General features: G+C 38.5%; 1 protein-coding gene across 1 annotated transcript in view; it reads left to right on the top strand.

The window, feature by feature from the left end:
- The first annotated feature begins 8,850 nt into the window (after positions 1-8,850).
- tprg1l (tumor protein p63 regulated 1-like) overlaps positions 8,851-19,582 on the top strand; it is a 64,699-nt gene continuing 53,967 nt past the window's right edge. Inside the window, exon 1 of the mRNA XM_028807456.2 lies at positions 8,851-9,209. Coding sequence (XP_028663289.1) covers positions 8,988-9,209 — 222 coding nt within the window. The 5' untranslated portion in view covers positions 8,851-8,987. The remainder of the gene's footprint in view (positions 9,210-19,582) is intronic.

Raw genomic sequence — 19,582 nt, 5'->3', positions numbered from 1 at the left:
GGCATAAAACCAGAGCAAGACAGAGGAAAAAAGAAGGGAGAGAGACCACCCTCAATCAATGACTCTGCTTTTCGATTTGATTGACAATGTGAGTCACTGTTCATAGACAATGCCTTTCCACCTTGCACTCAGGATTGGGCTCGGTTTCCATTCTACAATCTAAATGCCATTTTTCATTGGCAGGCTCTGTTCTTCTCAGATCCATCCTGTGTGGGCCTGTCACTAATCCAAGGAATGTTTATCCTAAATATCATCAGCAGGTCATCTGATCCACAAGGGGTGATAATACTCCAGATGATAACTACACCTTGATAAATGTTATCTACTGCTCACTACTGTGCCTTGGACAGTCTGATCACCTGTCAGTACTCCTGCTTCCAGCTTGCAATTAGAGACTAAAATGCGAGGAGTTTGCAAAAAAAAAAAAAAAATGTTAGCATAAATCATGCAGCAGGACTGCTTTGACTGTATACACTGGGACCTATTTATAGACTCCTCATCAGACATGGAGGAGTATGAAAATGTCATAAAGGGATTTATGAAAAAATGTGTGGACAATCTGGATATTTCCCAATAAAAAAGTGAGCATCACTGGTGACATCAGGAATTTACTGAAGGCATGCAGCAATGCATTTCAAAATAGTGATATGGAAAATATAAGAAATGCAAATACAAACTTGCAAAACCAATAAAAAATGCTAAACTTCAGTACAGCAGTAAACTAGAGACTGAGTTAGCAGCTGTAATAATTCATGCAAACTCTGGCAGGGACTAGAGATTCTTACGGGCTACAAAAAGCACAGTCTAATCCATTTCTTGTTTACATTTTTTCTCCATCGTTTATATTTGATAACAAGCAGGAAGTTATTCAATTACCTGCAGCACCACATGAATCATACTTTTTTATTTCTGTACATGACATAAGGAGGACTTTTTAAAATGTTAATATCCTTAAGACATCCAGTCAAGATGAAATTTCAGGGTGTGTTTTAAAAAAAAAAGTGATCGATAATGATGTCTACAGTGACATTTTACCCCTTCACTGACTTAATCTGTGGCATCTGCCTTCTTTAAAAGGACAATTATCCCAGTGCCTAACAAAACAAAAGTGGGCTCTCAAAATGACAGCATACCAATGGCACTCACTCCAAAGGGGAAGAAGCGCTTTGAGAAGCTGGTACTGGGACACAATAAAAAAGAATATTTCAAATTGTCATGATCGCCCTTAGATTGCATACCATCACAACTGGTCCACAGAGAATGCCTTATCAACTGTGTTCCATACTATCTTGATACATCTGGATCCTAAAAACTGTTAAACCAGAGCCTTGTTTACAGGCTATAGCTCAGCTTATTAATAACTCTTAATAATAATTATTATTATTTATTATTAATTAATTAATAATTATTAATAATCTTAATAATAACTCTTGTTATTCCATCAAAACTGGACTTAGCGCCACCCTCTGCCACTAGATTTCCTCATCAGCATGTGTGGATTGGTAGCATCACATACATCACGTGGACCCACAACAGAGGCACACCAGAGTATTGTGCTGAGCTCCTTTCTGCACTCCTTGTTCAACTATGATTGTGTGGCCAGAGAAACCTCCAACTCCATCATTATGTTTTCCAATGGCACCACCACAGTGATGAGACAGCTCTACCTGCTTATATAAGTAAATATGTGCAAATATATATTGTATATAATTGTGTATATATAAGTTGCATGCTCTTGGATGTATAACTATCTGGCTACAACAACTTCCATAAAACTGCACAATTGCAAAATACATCACTTCATGCACAGGCGATACACCTCACATTTATTCCCACATATAGTGAAGAGTCTAGATTTAGTGTCTCTAACTCTTCATAGAATTTTCTCTGCAAGGCCATTAGCTGTTGTATCATGTATTCACAAAACCTTTTATAATGCCTCTTCAAACAAAACGAACACACACAACCACAAGCTCTCTTTCTGAAACATCTTTACATTCATCAGTAACAACAGCATAATAAATATGAGGACATATGTAAAAACCTTTTTTTATTTTTTGTAGGAGTACGGAAGCAGTAGACTCAAGCAAATCATTGTGTTTATTAGCTCATTATTTTTACATTTTTTGGCAACTTGTCAATGCGATTCTTAATTTCACAATTGCACTTAACATGGAATTTCAAAAATTTCAAAAAAATTTACCACGGTTCAGTGCCTCATCAACTTCTCTCTGTCTACGCAATAAGATATCTTGGCACATAGAATTACAAGGACAAGAACCACTTGAAAGTGCCTAATGGTTTCTTTCTACAAAAGGTACACTTACATTATCTATGTTTATTTGATTTAAAATTGTATAATTTTCTTGATTATTATGCATTTACGTGTATACATCAAATCTTGCTTCTACATTTATGTACCGTTTACTATCCTGGAATCTCTTTTGTAAAATTTTGAATGTATTTGAGCGTGAAACTATGTGTACACCAAAAAACACATTTAAAAAAATCAGATTTATAACTGGGATAGGCTCCAGAAACCCCCACGATCCTGTTCAAGACTAAGAGGGTTAGAAAATAACTGACTGACTGACTTGTAAATGTGCTTATATGAATGCACCTCAAATCCCACCCAGTTGCCATCCTGAAACAAAAATACTGTATATGGTCTATGCTAATCAACCTTGTTCATATGCAATCATGATGCTGCAGAAATTCATTGGCTAGCAGGGCAGCCTCCCACCTGAAACATCTACACACACCACCTCCTTTAAGGAGGCCTATGGTGCACACTGCATGGCACTGGAGCACCTCTCCTCTGTGCTGTGTGGAGGTAGTGGAAAGGTGTTAGGCGCCAGCAACTCAGTGGATAGCCACTATCAAATGGCACACGTAATGCCATGATTGCTGTTGCAATGAATGGTATTGGTCATACGAATCACTAAGTGTTCAGCCAGTTACCTTAACAACAAGGCAGACTCAAACATCTCAAACAGTACCATCAGCAAGCCATCTGCCAACGTTAATTTGTCCCAATACAAAGTAATCATGGATTGACTCAGGCCACTGTGCAACGACAGTTGTCAATCTCATCTTGTCAATACATATGACTTAATGGAATGTCACTGCTTGCTGTTAACAAAAGCAGCTTCATTCTCACAATGTGCCCTTATTGGAATATGAGTGCTGCCAAATGCTACAATTACATTAAGAAAAACAGACATTGCTGCAAATTGCCTTTTTATGTTGATCTGTACACCCACACCGTAGGAAAACTGAATGAAGCACCTCATTGGTCACATTAGGGTTTCCAGCACAGCTGACAAGATGGAGCAAGAGTATCACTGAGATATTCCTGACCTGTCTGCCAGTTCCCTCTGGTAGGTGCCTAATACCACAAAGCCAACTGTTGTTAAAACCTGGATATGAACAGGTAAATAAGATTTTAGGCAGTTGGTCTTTCTAATGTCAGGCGCAACTCAGCACACAGTTCCAAGAGAATGGCTCTTGGGAGCCTAAATTGACTCATAAGCAAGTCAATATCATGGACAAAAAATTGTGCTGGTCTCTAAAAGCTCATTCCCTCTGTATGTAGCCATTGGAATACCCTTCAAGCAGCTCAAAAAAGCCACATTTTATCAAATCATGGCTATTAATAGGACATAATACTTAGTTAGAGCTTTCTGTACTCAGAGAGTAAGTCACACCTTTATTTTTACTGAGATTTGGTTTCTAATCCTGAACTGATGAAAAAAACAAATAGTTCTTCAGTCCAAATACACATCATTGGCCCTCTTAAAAGGGAAATAAAAATAGAGTGTACACATTATATGCATTACTTGTGGTTTTAGTATGTTTGTCATGTTAACACGCATTATAATAACAGCTCAGTAATATGAATTAGTATACACAAGTCAGAATTTAGTTAGTTTGGCTTTATTTCCCTATTTAATTAAGGGTGTCATCATTTCGCACTTTCCCTGATAAGTTGTATACAGATGGGTCAGAGTTACCATAAATATAAGGAAGTTCTCCTGTTAAGTTTTCTTTTATAAACACCAATTTTTCAGTGGAAGGTTGCATATGCATATTTCGAGCTTCTTTTTGTATGTATGCAAGTTTTATAACTCTAACCCCTCAAGCCTCATCTATAAAACCTTGCTTTGATTCCATAGTAAAATTTTGCTTACGTTCAAAAGGCAAAAATGGCTTATGCACAAAATAAAAATTGGATTCATAAAACTGTACATATGCCACGTGCCACGCCTAGATCTGTTATAAATCTCAAATCAATTTAAACGCTTTGTACATGTATGCGCTTTTAGCCACTCCCTGTCACCGCCTTTAATTAACCATAAATTGCATAAAAATTACTAGTCTCTTTAAATTCAATACACAATATCCAAACATCTTTGAATCACCAAGGCATTGATGTCCTGAGGCTATATATGGTTTTGTGCTATGCTATACACTACTACACAAGCCATTACAATATGGCAAACATTTCAAATCCAAACACTGCCATCTATTTTAATGAACTAATGGTCTGTTCTAACACTAGTTGTGTGCAAGAATGCCTTTTATTGTATTTCCTCTCTTGTGGTCCTCTATCACCAGAAATCTCTATCACAAGAAACATCATAGAAGTCATCTAGAATGTACTAAACTTAAATGCAATCAATGAGGCTTATTTACCAAGAAGCCAAAAATCACACAGAGCATGATCCTGAAACCTGCTTCCTACAGTACTATTTGATAAAATAAAGGGATAGTGGGTTGAGCCTCACAACGACATTAGTCAGACATGTTTGAGCATCACATATTAGCAGGAAACGTTTAGTTGCAGTTATTGCTGCAAAGGGGGGTTACACCAGATAACTGAAAGCAAAGGTTCACATACTTTTGCCACTCACAAATATGTAATATTCGATCATTTTCCTTAATAAATAAATGACCAAGTATAATATTTTTGTCTCATTTGTTTAACTGGTTTCTCTTTATCTACTTTTAGGACTTGAGTGAAAATCTGATGATGTTTTAGGTCATATTTATGCAGAAATATAGAAAATTCTAAAGTGTTCACAAACTTTCAAGCACAACTGTATGTATTAGACATTGTTACTAACACTGAAGACCGCTGCATTGACAGAACATGTTAATTACATGTGATATAATTACATACAGGATGGTTCAGGAACATTGGAATGGGACTAATGTGTCACTGAAATGTGCAATGAAATAAGATTTTCTGTTTACTTCATTACCTTGTTCCCTGGAGTCACTAAAAAGGCAACAGCAAAGATGGCTGTGTAGGACTTATAGATGGTCGAAACCTGTCATAACCTTAAGGCCATTTCCATTGCAAATTTGTGTAGTTTATAAATCCTGACTTTATGCATATTTCTGAGCATAAGCAAGTTGTATACATGAGGTCCCAGGTGCTTAAAACAGGCTTCACTAAGATGCTTCCAATCTCTGAATCCATCTTTCACAAATGTAGTTTGCTCACCTCTGTGTAACTTAATAAAATGTCTGCACGTTTTACAAAATACTGCATCTCTACCCGTGATGTAATCCAGCCAGTTACATTCAGTACTTGCATACCAGCATGAGGAAAAACTGTGATTTTCCAAATACTATGGTAACTGGAAATTTTAGCATCCTTGGTTGAGTGGCTTGCTCTTCCAAATCTGGCAGATCACATGGCGGTTTAAGCTAACAGCCTTTACTGGAGATTCAACTCAAGTTTGTGATGTTTCTGCAGTCAGTGGGTGAGGAGTCTGACTCACTTTTTTCCAGCACCTTAGACATGAGATGCATGTTTAGGCTTGCTTAATCAGATCCAGGTTTCTTTTTGAAGAATTTGTTGATAGTGTTTCTTAAATTCACTAAAGAAAAATTCAGTAAGGTGTGAATGTTGCAAACAGAGGTTAATCCAAAGCACTGGAAGCAAACTGCTAAACAGGGATGCATTAATGGGGGTGGGCATAAAATAATAAAACCAATAATATGTCTTTACCCACACTTTTGAAAATTATTCAACTATGAGCTTTCAGTGTTCACTCAACATTGACTGCAACATCTAATCATTTAAGCATGTGCAAAATAAAATCTTATGATTTGGGGGGGAGGGGGCAGGCCTAGTGTTACCACCCGTTCCTTGTTATACTGAATTGTTCTATATTTGAAACTGACAAGTTTCAGTCCGTAGAAAATTAACGCAGAACTCCATTTGTTCTTTATTTTATACATGACTTTGAGACTATGGAAATAAACTATAATACAATCAATAACTACTATATAACACATTTTTGCTAATAAAACATTTAAAGGTTATGGTAGCCAAATAAATAAAGGAAAAAGCAAAATGAGCTCTCTCTCTAACTCACCTGTCTGTTATAATAGTGGTGGGTTGCGGTTGGTTGCTGTGGGTCTGACAATCGTGCTCAATCCACCAAGGGGACCTTCTCCGATTTACAGATGGATTAGTGGGTTTCAACACCAAAATTGTTGAGAAACATTTATATGAACCATTTCCTGTAACGTATGGCTGTGTATGTGATGTCAAGCAGCATGCTATTTGAGAGAGGCACATATTTACTACACAGTGAAGCACACTCTAAGCTATAACAATCTACATTAAGATCTGAAATTAAACTCAAAACTTTCTCTGACTCTTGCACAGTCAATACTTGTTGTTTTCAAATACATACTCCAATCCTCATACCTCCATTCCATGCACCACCCTCCCCAAATCCTCATCTCCCCCATTGCTGACAAAAGGCAGGGGTGTCCAAGATCGATCCTGAAGGGCCACAGTGGATATTGGTTTTCATTCTAACCATTTTTATAGCAAGTGATCACTTTTTTCTGATCATTAACTTCTTTTAATTGACTTGCTACTGTGAGGGAATAATAGTTATTTAAGGATAAAATAGTTGGTGAATGAAGTGTTTTGTGTGCAGTGTACATTAATGAATGAATAAATAAATACATTAAAATATTTGTCTTTGAAAATAGCATGAAGAGTGCTGAAATGGTCAACTAAAAAGACAGTGTGTTTCAGGTGGTGGTTGGCGGAGATAATGTTCTTTCATGAACCCATTAAGACTGACAGTTGAGAGATATGGAGAAGGGCAAGTAGAATAAGACTTTCATCTGGGTATGTTATTTGGGTGTGTAAGCCAATTAACCAATCAAGAGTGAAAAGTCAGATGATGTAAGTCAATAAACCAATCAGAGTAAAAGTCAAGATGGTGTGTGAGAAATAATTCAGCACTGTTAAGTGAATTCAATTGTTTATAAATATGGGACAGTAATTTTGCTGTTACTACACCCTGGACACCTCTGCTCAGGATAATATACATTAGCAGAAAATAGAGTAACATGGTGCTCCTTCTTCATGAAAAGAAATTTAAGATGCACGAACAAGATTCTTCCTGTCCAATTTCTGACTCAAAGAGGTCCTAGTTGAGGACAAAATTTCTTTAATATATTTCCAGTTTAATTCTACCACACTATTAAGACTCAGACCCTTTAAACCAGGGGCGAGTAATACTGGTCATGGAGGTATGCAGTGGCAACAGGTTTTTTGTTCAAACTCAGTTGCTTCTTGAGAAGTAATTTATTGCTGATGAAGCTAATTTGCTCAAGTTATATTTTTCTGCTTCATTTTAGTTGTCTCACTTGTTAAGATTCTGAACCCTTAATTCCATACTTTAGTCTTAAACAGCTGGATTCACTGTTTTTGATTGCTCCTTATTAGCAAGAAAATGCAAATGACAAAAGAACCAGCAGTTCTTTATCTAGCTTTTTTCCCTATTTACTGCTGTGTGCATTCATGGTGCACTACTTGGTTTAATAAAGTACTCAGAAGGAAACTACTGTTTTAGGCTTCAGATCATCTGGATAATTAGAAAGGTAGCAAATCTAAATCTAATGACCTGACATTGCAGTTAAAACGCTAACAATTCATAATATTAAATAAGACCTGTTATTGACAAGAATTATTTTCTATTTATCAACTGGGTTGAAACAAAATCCTGCAGCCACTGCGCCCCCCAGGACCGGTTATTACCATCCTTGTCTTGGGTGCTCCTTATTTTTGTTTAGGAAATGTGGCAACTCTGGCCCAGTCCCCACCGTAGCTTCTCCCCCGGACTGTAAGAGAAGCACAGGATTTCTGAATATATATGCAAATTCCTCCACTACCATAACCTTGCCATTCTCGAGGAGAAGCTATTTTCTACACCAAGCACGCGTTACACAACCAGTGGTTCTCAATCTGTGGGGCGGGTACTCCTAGCGGGGCGCGAAGATGTGAAAAAAGAAAACAAGAATCGAAAATATGAAAAATACACCTATTGAAAGCAAAACAAATTAACGTAAACTACATTCTGATACTAGAAAAATAAATATAGAGTTAGATGAATGTCGATAAAAGTTAAGTAGGTATAATAAAATATACATCTATGATATATCATTAATTAAAAAAAAGAACAAATCGGTATTAGTGGGCTCCTTTCAAAAAAACGTTAGGGGAGCGCGATTAAAACTGTTATGGAAACTCGGGTCGCAAATACTTAAAAGGTTGAGAAACGCCGACATAAACCAACAGCTTTTAACAGTGACATGAACAACTTACTTGTGTATGCGAAAAGGAAATTGTGGCGTGAAAACATAACTAACTATTAACGTGTTTGTAGCTGTGCACGCGACAATGTAGCACTCGTCTATCGGATTCTTTCTTACCAAAAATTGCAGTGAAGTTCCACGCCCCCTATCCGTTTTGTGGTGGTGCGTATACTTGCTGAAATACGGTTACCGTGCATTGTGGGATGTCTCGACGTGACACGCGCGCTCGCTCCTGCTTTGATGTGGGAGCGCGCTTTGACACGCGGTGATTATTTGTAAACAGCTGTTCCGCGCGCCATCGGTCACCGCTCCGTTCATAAGTCTGTTACTTCTATTTTTTTTTTTTATCAGTCATGCTCCAACTGAATGATTCAGTTGAGCCAGAAAGTCCAGGAGCTGCCGTGTTGCATACCGCCGACAGTGAAGATGGTTTAGATGTGGCGTTCACACAACCGAGAGCCACTGCCGCTTCGGTTGGAAGGGTGGCCTGCTGCTCCCCGCTGCAAACCCTCACCCCTTTCCATGTTCACAATCCCACCGTACAGGCCAGAGTGAAGGACTACTTCGTGTTCAGGGTAAGCAAGTGTGTGGTGCCGCGTGAGAGACTTGTAGCTGTAGTTACTGTCCGAGAGTTGTATAAATTGATGGCATTATTAAATTGGTTTATTCATGCATCGCGAGACTCATTTCCTTGTTGCAACGTACTGACGTAGGAAAGAAATCGTTGAGTGTCGCCCTAGGTGACATGCCAAAACAACCAAATTCGAGGCAGGTAGCAAGCCGTTTAACAACCTTACGCAACTTTATGCTGCTGCCAAAAATAAAGCAACAAATGTTGTGCTATAGTATTGCTTCTTTATGTAATTTGCCCTTTCTGTATGTTTCTTCCAATTTCACCCAGGCATTCCCAGGTTCCTAAAGGGCACAGATGTTTTCTCAAATTTCTCAGCAAATAAAGGGGTTTCAGTGCGTGTGTGGAGATGGTGATCGTGGTAGACGATCGTTTACATCGTATTAATGTCAATAGTAATGTTGTGTTAACGTTATTCTGATTGAATCCAAATTAAATCGAATGGATTTATTGTCATATCATTAGCGGTGCAACATATACATAAACACAGGCCCCGTGTAAGACAGGTAAATATATTGTAAGTACGAAAATAAATATAAGGGAATTGTATAGTGATAAAAAAAAACAACGGTAGGAACTAGTGTAACACGTGTACTGCATATAGATAAGATACTAGGAGCAGATCTGAGGTCAGGAGGGTCAGCAGAGAGTTCATAGTCCAGACGGTCAAGGGGTAGAAGCTATTGCAGAATTGGTTCAGATGCTGCAGTGCCTTCTGCCAAATGGAAGTGGGATAAAGAAACGATGGGAGCGGACGTTCACAAGGCCATAGGCGTTTTGGATGCAACCTCTTTATAAAGGTGCCTTTAATGGAGTGTAGAGTGAGCCTAATGATTTTTGCTGCCAATTGTAAGGCTATAAATATTTTAAAGTTCCTTGGATGCAGTAATTGACAGACTGTTTTCTTCTTTGACATGCACATCAGTCACATATACAAAAGTTGGCAGTTCTTCATTGTTAGCTAGGATGGGATGTTCTAACCTGTTAAGTAGATCATACTAAACTACAGTATTTGGGTTTATTTTCATCTCTCCGCTGGCCAACTGAGAACAAAAGTTGCAAGGTGTGTGATTGTACCAAACAATGAATTGGTTCCTTGTCCCTGGGCAGTCCCCTTCCTTTACATACTGAAGAGAAGGCTTTGGTATACAGAAAGTGGGTGTAAGGTTTGGGAACACGTAATTCTTTTCATTTATTAATGGTTGTTTTTAGTAAGCATATTTAATTGTATTGTAGAGATGGAGAACGACCAACTGACAGTGTGTCTCTTAAGGACTTGCCAGCAGAAATCTGTTTATATTTTGCATTGTTTATCTATGAATAATTTTATTATAACAACATAATTAGTATTATTTTTCAAGTATGTTAGTTTGTAAGGGATTAAGTAGTTGTATAAACTAAGTAGCCTACAAGTATTTGATTAGGGATTTGCATGATTTGATATGGTGCCATCTCTAAAAGTTTAATAACCATTGTGTGAGTTAAGCAGTTTTTTATACACAACAAATTCTCTTTTTATTTGTTTTATTCATTTTTCAGTTACCTCTTTAAATTAAATACATGATCACTGAATACATTACTGTTAAGCTGTGTGGTGTTGCTGTGTCCTAGAATAGCTTGGTAGCCTGTACATTATTTCACTTAAGGGTGTTGTACCAGTGAACTCTTAATTTTTAGAATATGTAGTTATTCCATAAATCACTTTTTCTGTAATTGTTAAGATTGCAATAGAATATAGCTCCCAATTCTTTACTTCAAGTGTAAATGATTTTCTGAAATGTGCGAGCTAGTAATCTATAAAGCTGGTTTTTTCATCCATATTACTAACCGAGAATGCTAAACCGGATGATGGACGCAGGCACATCCGGCCATGGGCCGTAGCTGCAAAAAGACGTACTGCGCAGGCGCAAAAAGAGTCCGCGAGAGTCGGCTGAGGAGCCGAGAAAGGCGGACAAAAGAGGGCGAGAGAGGCGGATGAGGGTCCGCGAGAGGCGCAGGCGCAAAAAGAGTCCGCGAGAGTCTGAGAAAGGCGGACAAAAGAGGGCGACAAAGGCGGATGAGGGGCCACGAGAGGCGGACAAGACCACAGAAACAAGGAGTGAGCACGCACCGAAAAAAGGAAAAGGCACATAAAAAAGTAGTCAAACGCGGGGAAAGCACGAAACACATTGCACACGAAACTAGACACACCAAAAAAAAAGAACATACGAGCGCACAACAGCAAGGCACGACCACACACACACACCCCACCCTACAGGCACGGGACGGGACACACACCAAGAGGGGGATTCAACAAGCCCATGGAAGACAAAAAAAAAGAACACCAAACCACCCCACAGACCCTACAAGCAAGGGACAGGACACACACAAAGAGGTGGATTCAAACAAGACACAGGAACACAAAAAGAAAGAAGACGCTCGCGCAACAACAATCCCCCCCACACATCCATAAGAAGTGACACCCAAAGCCACATATTCTAAAGTGAACGTCGACACCTTCACACTAGGCAGCATAGGTGTCGGCATAAGTGTCAGCATAGGTGGATGTCCTTTCAGTAAAGCACTATTAACCGTTCAACTGCAGAAAAGGATACATATTAACAGTGAGTGCGATCCTCCTTATTACTTATCCATATTTCGCATGCTGAGAAAGAAACAAGTCATGAATACACGGTCACGGGTACAAAACGATTCGGAAAGGATAACGGGAACGTGCCCAAATGGACCGACACAATGCACGTAGACGCATTCAGCGCGCGTGTCAAAGTGCTGCATCAAAAGAAGCACGATTTCAAACCGAAAGAGCTTGCGTATCAGACATACAAAAAAGGGAGCGAAGAGACAGAATAAATGAACGGAGACGTGAACAACGCGCAAATGAACTGACAGAAAAAAAAAAAGCAAGACGCGAAAAGCAACAAGCTCAAATGACCGACATACAAAAACGGACAAGGCTCGATACAAACAATGCACGGCGTAGACTGAAACGGACTTTGCGCAAAGCGGAGGCGAATAAAAAAAAAAGAAAAAAATTGCGCGTCACAAATAATGGACATGCAACAAAAAGGCAATCAAACGCAAAAAGCAAAACATGCCCGTCGTGGACATCAACGCCACACACCTGTTAAACGCTTACGCCAAATGGCTGAAAACGCCTTCAATAAGGAATCCACTATTGAGGAAAATTCTTTGGGATTAATGAATGTCATTTGCAATCATTGTCATTCACTTAACTTCACAGAAGAAACAACTGGCAATACAAATAATGAATTTACACGTTGTTGTCAAAAAGGTCAGAGTAGACTGCCTCCTTTACATTCATATCCTGAATATCTAAAGAAGCTTCTAACTAACGATGTGCCTGAAAGTAAAAACTTTATGAACTGCATTAGATCCTACAATAGTTCATTTGCATTTGCATCTACCGGAGTACATATCAGGCCACCAAAAGGCAATGGCCCATACTGCTTTCGCATATAATAATAATAATAATAATAATACATTTTATTTGAAGCGCCTTTCAAAAAACTCAAGGTCACTGTACAATCAGGTTAAAAAATAAACATTCAATAACTAGAAAATTTAAAATCCAAATAAAACATCAGATAAAACAGCAATAACAGTTACAATGAATAAGCAATTTTGAACAGATAAGTTTTAAGATTAGCCTGAAATTGGTGAAGGGTAGTCATATTCCTAAGATAAGCAGGTAATGAGTTCCATAAGGAAGGTGCCGATCTGCTAAATGCGCGATATCCCATCGTAACAAGACGTGCTGGTGGATTATTTAAGTTAATGGAAAAAGAGGATCTGAGCATACGAGAGGGTTTAGTGACTTGTAGGAGCTGTGAGAGATATGTGGGGGCAAGATTATGAATGGCCTTATATGTAAGGACTAAAATTTTGTCGTTGACCCTAAACTTTATTGGCAGCCAATGAAGCTGCTGAATAACGGGTGTAATGTGATCAGAATAGGGTGTTTTAGTAATTATACGAGCAGCCGAATTTTGAACAAGTTGAAGTTTATGTAGTAACTTTTGAGGCAGACCAAAGAGAAGTGAATTGCAATAGTCCAGGCGGGAGGTGACCAAACTGTTGACTAAAATGGCAGTAGAGTGATTTGACAAAAATGGACGCAAGCGATTAATGTTTCGCAGGTGAAAGTAAGCTGCTCGAGTAACAGAACTGATGTGAGACTGGAAAGATAACGTGCTGTCCAGAATTACACCAAGGCTTTTTATCTGATCTGTACAGGTAACAGAAGTATTGTCTATTACTACTGAGATCTTTGATGCCTTCGCTATTGCAGATTTCGTGCCCATAAGAAGCACCTCAGTTTTATTAGAGTTCAACTGCAAGAAGTTGGAAGATAACCAAGACTTGATCTCAGCAAGGCAATCAGTAAGTGAGGATGGTGGAAGCGATGCAGATGGTGAAGTGGAAATATATAACTGGGTGTCATCTGCGTAACAATGAAAGTTTATCTTCCATTTACGAAAAATGACACCCAAAGGAAGCAGATAAATGATAAACAGCAAGGGGCCAAGGACAGAACCCTGAGGAACCCCAGATACTACAGGAGTGGGAGTGGAGGTACATGTATCCAGCTGAATGAATTGAGTTCTGTCTGTAAGATATGACTTAAACCAAGTTAACGGAATGTGAGAAATACCTAGTGCAGATAGCCTTTTTAGCAGGGTGAAATGACAGACAGTGTCAAATGCAGCACTGAGGTCAAGAAGAACAAGGATTGTGATTAGGCCTGAGTCTGCAGCCACTAAAAGATCATTAGTGATCTTAACTAGTGCCGTCTCAGTGCTGTGAAAACGTCGGAAGCCTGACTGGAATGGTTCGTATAAACTGTTAGCAGATAAATACTGATGAAGTTGGGAAGCCACAGTTTTTTCAAGAACCTTTGAAATAAAAGGAAGATTAGAAATTGGTCGGAAATTATTAAAGTCAGTAGGGTCAACCCCAGGTTTTTTCAGTAGGGGGTGAATCACGGCAGTTTTCATAGACTGGTGAACAATTCCGGTGGAAAGTGACGAGTGAATAATTGAAACAACAAGAGGAGCTAGCGAGGGAAGGCAGGTTTTAATCAGAACAGTGGGAATTGGATCCAAGTGACAGGTTGAAGGCTTAGAGCTATTGATGAGATCCATGATTTCTGAGGTGGAAGGAAGCTCAAACATGGAAAATGAATGAGTAGGAGGAGGAAAATCATCAATGGTGGAGTCAATAGCAACAGAGCCTAAATTATAATGTATTGCCTGGATTTTATCATTAAAAAATGTCATTAAGGTGTTACAAAATTCATTAGAAAGGCAGTGCAAGGAAAGAGAGTCTGGGGGACTTGTTAGTGATCTAAGCAGGGAAAAAAGTGTTCCAGAGTTCCCCTTGTTGGAGGAAATTAGGGCAGTAAAATAGGCAGCTTTAGCATGCCGTATGCTGCCCCTATAGTGATGCATATGGCTAAAATACAATTCTTTATGAACATTAAGACCTGTCTTCTTGTACAGCCGTTCCAACTGCCGACCTTTAGATTTTAAAATGCGCAAAGCTGGTGTAAACCATGGGGCAGTGTGTGTAAATGAAACTGATCGGGTTTTGAGTGGGGCTACCGAATTCAAAATGTCAAGAAGTCCTTCGTTATAAAAGTTAACTAAATCAGGCGGAGAAATAGTTTGTAATGATTCAACAAGTATATCAATACCTAATTGAAAATTGCTCATGTTGATATTTTTAAGATTCCTAAAAGTTATTACACGAAGAGGTTTAATGGTGTAGACAGTAAGAGTCATATTAAATGTAAGGAGAAAATGATCTGAAGAGGGAAATTCTTCCGCAGTACAGTAATTCGGAGTAAGTCCAGTACAGCAAATCAAATCCAAGATATGTCCTTTGACATGTGTCGGGGTTTCAATAAACTGCTGAAAGTCAAAGTTATCAAGGCAAGAAATAAAATCTCTGGTCGCCAAGGACTTACTATTATCCAAATGAATGTTAAAATCACCCATTATTATTATGGTCGAAGATAACGAGGACAAATAAGCTAAAAAAGCAGAAAAGTCATTCGGAAACTCTTTGTTGAATTTAGGAGGACGGTAAATAGTTGCAACAATGGTGGGAATAGAGCCAGGTAGTTGACAGACAAGAGACTCAAATGAACCATAGGAAGAGACTGTCAGCGGCGTAACTCGCAATGCCTCGCGGTAAAATATCGCAAGACCTCCTCCATGACCAGAGTTGCGAGGCTGCGCCATGTAAACAAACCCGGGAGGTGTTGCTTCGTTGAGCAAAGTAAAGTCCTGGGATTGCTGCCACGTCTCATTTAGAGAAAGGATGTCGATGTTACGATCCGTAAGAAGATCCTGAATGAGATGGGTCTTACCTGTAAGGGAACGGATGTTGAGATGAGCAAAGTTAATGGTATCCTCGCTGAGATGAGCAGGAGCGCTAGCCACCGTAGCTAGGCTGGCTAACACACTCGGATCCGAAGTTCTGCCAGATGGCCTCAGCGATGGACGAGAAGTGGACCAGTAAGAGGTTATTGGAGCTCGTGTATCCTGTTGAAAATTCCGGCGGGAGCCTCTATGGATATATCTCCGTCGTGGCCGAAAAAAGATGTCCGGGAAAGTTAACAGGACGTCCACAGGAGATCCAGTCATCCTTGGACGAAGTCGTAGAAGATCTGCCGCCGAATATTGATACAGGCTTAAAACCGCATATGTGGACAAATATTGCATCGCATTGGAACAGTGCACCCTGAAACAAATCAACAACGCAAATATGCACAAATCTACATCCTAGATCCAGATGAGGCAATCTATCAACGCATGAACCTTCCTGAAAACAAACAATGCACAGAGCTTATAATGAGAAACGTCACTCATATCATAAACAATCACCCATTAGCTAAGTCTATAAAAATGCTACATGAAGTTGAAAAGGAGGCAAATACAAAAGCAAATGCAGAAGGTATAGCGGCAACTACAATTGCTTCGGTCTTGATAAAGGACAAAGAACAAGATCCAAGACGATACAATCTGCCCGTCTTTAATGAAGTGGCAATTGTCTTTCAAAGTAAAGATGGTGAGCCTCCATTTCACAGAGATATTGTTCTACATTTACGTCCTGATAAAAACAACACACCTACATTCCAACGCAATGTTGCCTTCTCACGTGTTCGACGTTCATCTGACGTTAGAGTTAAAATTGTAAATGATCCATGCCAAGGAAGACTCATTCAAGGACAAGACACCATCTTTACTACTAATGTTATATACAAAGAAATATTCCAATAAAACATTAATATATGCCAAACACTCTTATTTGTTATTTCTATGCGCATCATCCAAAGCTGCACACTATTCTATATCTAATTCATACATCTCACTCTTTGTCATGTCTCAACGCCAGGGGTTGGCGAGCGAAGCGAGCAGGGGGCGGAGCCCCCTAGTTAAGAAAGAAATGCATTTAATCATCATGACCACATGTACTTTGACAGAGTTCACAAAATATGCAGTTTCTGTTACTGCCTAACTCTAAGTTTTGCTGGGATAAGCTCTAGGCCCTCATAACACAGATGTGGGTTAAATGTGGAATCATAGTTCAAAAGTATTGAATATTTTTAAAATTTGTTATTCCTGTTCAACAGAGAAATCCCTTCATGCAATTTTCTGAATATGAATTTTCTACCATTTGATTATTGGCAGCATCTGGTATAAAGCAGGATTAAACCCTCCAGAGGTAGCCAGCCTCTCAAATTCAAGTTTATTGCAGTGTGTGCATAGTATAGTGAAATTCTAATTTTTATGTCTTTTATGTCCAGACTTGTGACAATAGTAAACTACAAACAATAGACAAAAAGAGATGGTGAATATGGCAATATACATTGAAAGCATCATACACTTAATATTTATACAGTAGTTGTCAGATGCTGGTGAGTAACATTGTGAATTGTAGGGGAAAAATGCAACCCTCTGTCTATTGATGTGAGTGCTAATGGACCTCCAGAATGGTGGGGGGAAAAAGAGACTGCTAAAATGGCTGGTGCCTTTAAAATTCTGTTTATCTTTCTAAGACAGTGTGTTTTAGATATGTTCTGGACAGAATGGAGCTGTGTATCAGTTTTATTCTGTGCTGACTTCACCACCCTTAATATTTTATGGTCCTCAGATGAGCTGGTGCCTTGCCAAGGCCAAATAAACTACACTGTATACTTGTAGCAGTTGATGACATGCATCCACATTCACTCATATTTGGCCAAATTTTAAATGCTATTTAAGAATATCTTTATAATATGGGAGGAAACATGAGGACCTATTGAAAACCAAAAAAAGTGTAGAATGTGTAAATTTCAGACACACTGTTACCCATCAAGGGAAAAATAATAATCTTTCTATTCTTTAATATGTGTATGTTGCTCCACAGATTTACAGAGATAGTAAAACCAAAACACGCAGTGTGCAAAATAGCTGTAGAAGTAGGTAAAAATAAATATTTCTAGGCTTAATAGACCAGGGGTCTGTTATGAAGAGAGATATAAGATAATCCTGGGTCTCAGAACGAATGCCAGTTTACCATAGTACAGTTTTGCACCAGCGATTTAGCCATTTCCAGAACACCTGATTTCAAATGGCTCCTATAGTTGCGGATAGTTTGATCCAGATTAACATGCGTTCACTTCAAAATTTACAAGCACTTACAAGTTGAACTTTGAACACCCTGTCAACAGTGGACTACAACTCAGAGAAAATATGAACGCCTAAAACAGTTAATCAGTGAACTCAGTATAAACTTTGTGTGGTAAACTCATGAATTGTACAAAATGTATTCCAAATTATATTACGCCACTTGATGTACTATATACCCTCAAATAAGGTTTGTGTTCCGTTTTATGTCAAAGGCCAATAACATTAAGTGTTTAGCATACATACAGTTGTTTTTGTTGTTATTGTATGAGATGCTGAACATTCTCTTGCCTGCATTGATCCCTGTATTGTCCTGTAACTATATGCCAAAGGAAACAAAATGTTTATTACTTTGTGAGCCTTCTGTCCCAGATTTGCACATGAGTGTCCACTCTTTGAATGGTTACCCTGTTCAAACCAGAGATCCAAGATATTTGGCCTCAGCATTTGTAAATTAATTATGTGTGTGGTATCTCATGGGTGATGGGAGGGTAAATACATGTCAAATCATCATACCTCATCATCACAGGTTTTAACAAAACTTGGCAAGCTGATTTGGTCATATGAATAACCCATGGAACTAAAATTGCACATGTATTAGATCAATATTAAGGGAGCTTTAAGCTAACAAAGTTTGAACTTATGGTTGGGTTCAGGGTTATGACTGACTGGCGATATCTCCCTACATATGCTGTAAGTTGCACAGAAATGGTTCTCCTATCGTTTTAAAGTTCTTTTCCATCTCTATATTTTGCATAAATAATATGCTGTTCCCAAAATGAAAAATTACCATGTTATGAATGATTATAATATTAAAAATCTGAATAGCGAAAAAAACTATATTTTAGAAATAGTAATTTTTTTAATAAGCTAGCTTATAATGTCATGAACATCTCCAGAGAATTTGGTCTTTGGTTTTTGAGTCATTGCTGAGATGTCATTTCTTATCTGAAGTGTGCCTGTTCCAAAAAGCCGCATTAGCGAGTTATCTGCATCATTTGCTTCACAGATCACACAATTCTGGCTTAATCTGTTCCTGAAACACAGTTTGGGCTGAATCCTGGTTTTCTGGAATGGAATTAGCCTGGTTTCAGTGAATCTCAACGTACTTTATGCAGATATCACACTAATCCTGCTTTTTGGAACATACCCCAGATTTTTCAGTTATCTAAATATCAACAGTAGCAACACTAACCTAAGACCAGCTAATAGTAATAATAAGAAGAATCCATTATGCACAGTATGTGTCTGGCTTTGTCTAACTGGTTACACCTAGCCACTTTTGCAGCACCATATAACGCAGACAAAATGCAACAGTGTTCCAATGTCTAGTCTGTCATTGGCGATGACACATTCACACCAAGGTCCCGTTCCAAAGCCATTCATAACATTAAATGTTGTCATCATCGTCATCAGTTTATCTGGTGTTTTCTGGGTTTACTCAGGCTAGCTGGTTGCCCCTCAAATTTTTTCCCTAATCTTTCTGAAGGATTTTCTGCCTTATATGTATCTGGTGAAGTGATTTAAGAGTTGAAATTTTATGGTCAAATCACTTAGTTTTAAGTATGATCTTTGCAGCTACTTTGGAATAAAATATTTGAATACTAAGCAAGCTTATTTAACA

The sequence above is a fragment of the Erpetoichthys calabaricus genome, chromosome 8 (assembly GCF_900747795.2).
Source record: "Erpetoichthys calabaricus chromosome 8, fErpCal1.3, whole genome shotgun sequence".
In the NCBI taxonomy this organism is placed as follows: domain Eukaryota; kingdom Metazoa; phylum Chordata; class Cladistia; order Polypteriformes; family Polypteridae; genus Erpetoichthys; species Erpetoichthys calabaricus.
Note: the sequence above shows the minus strand (reverse complement) of the source record. Positions and strands in the feature narration are given on the sequence as shown.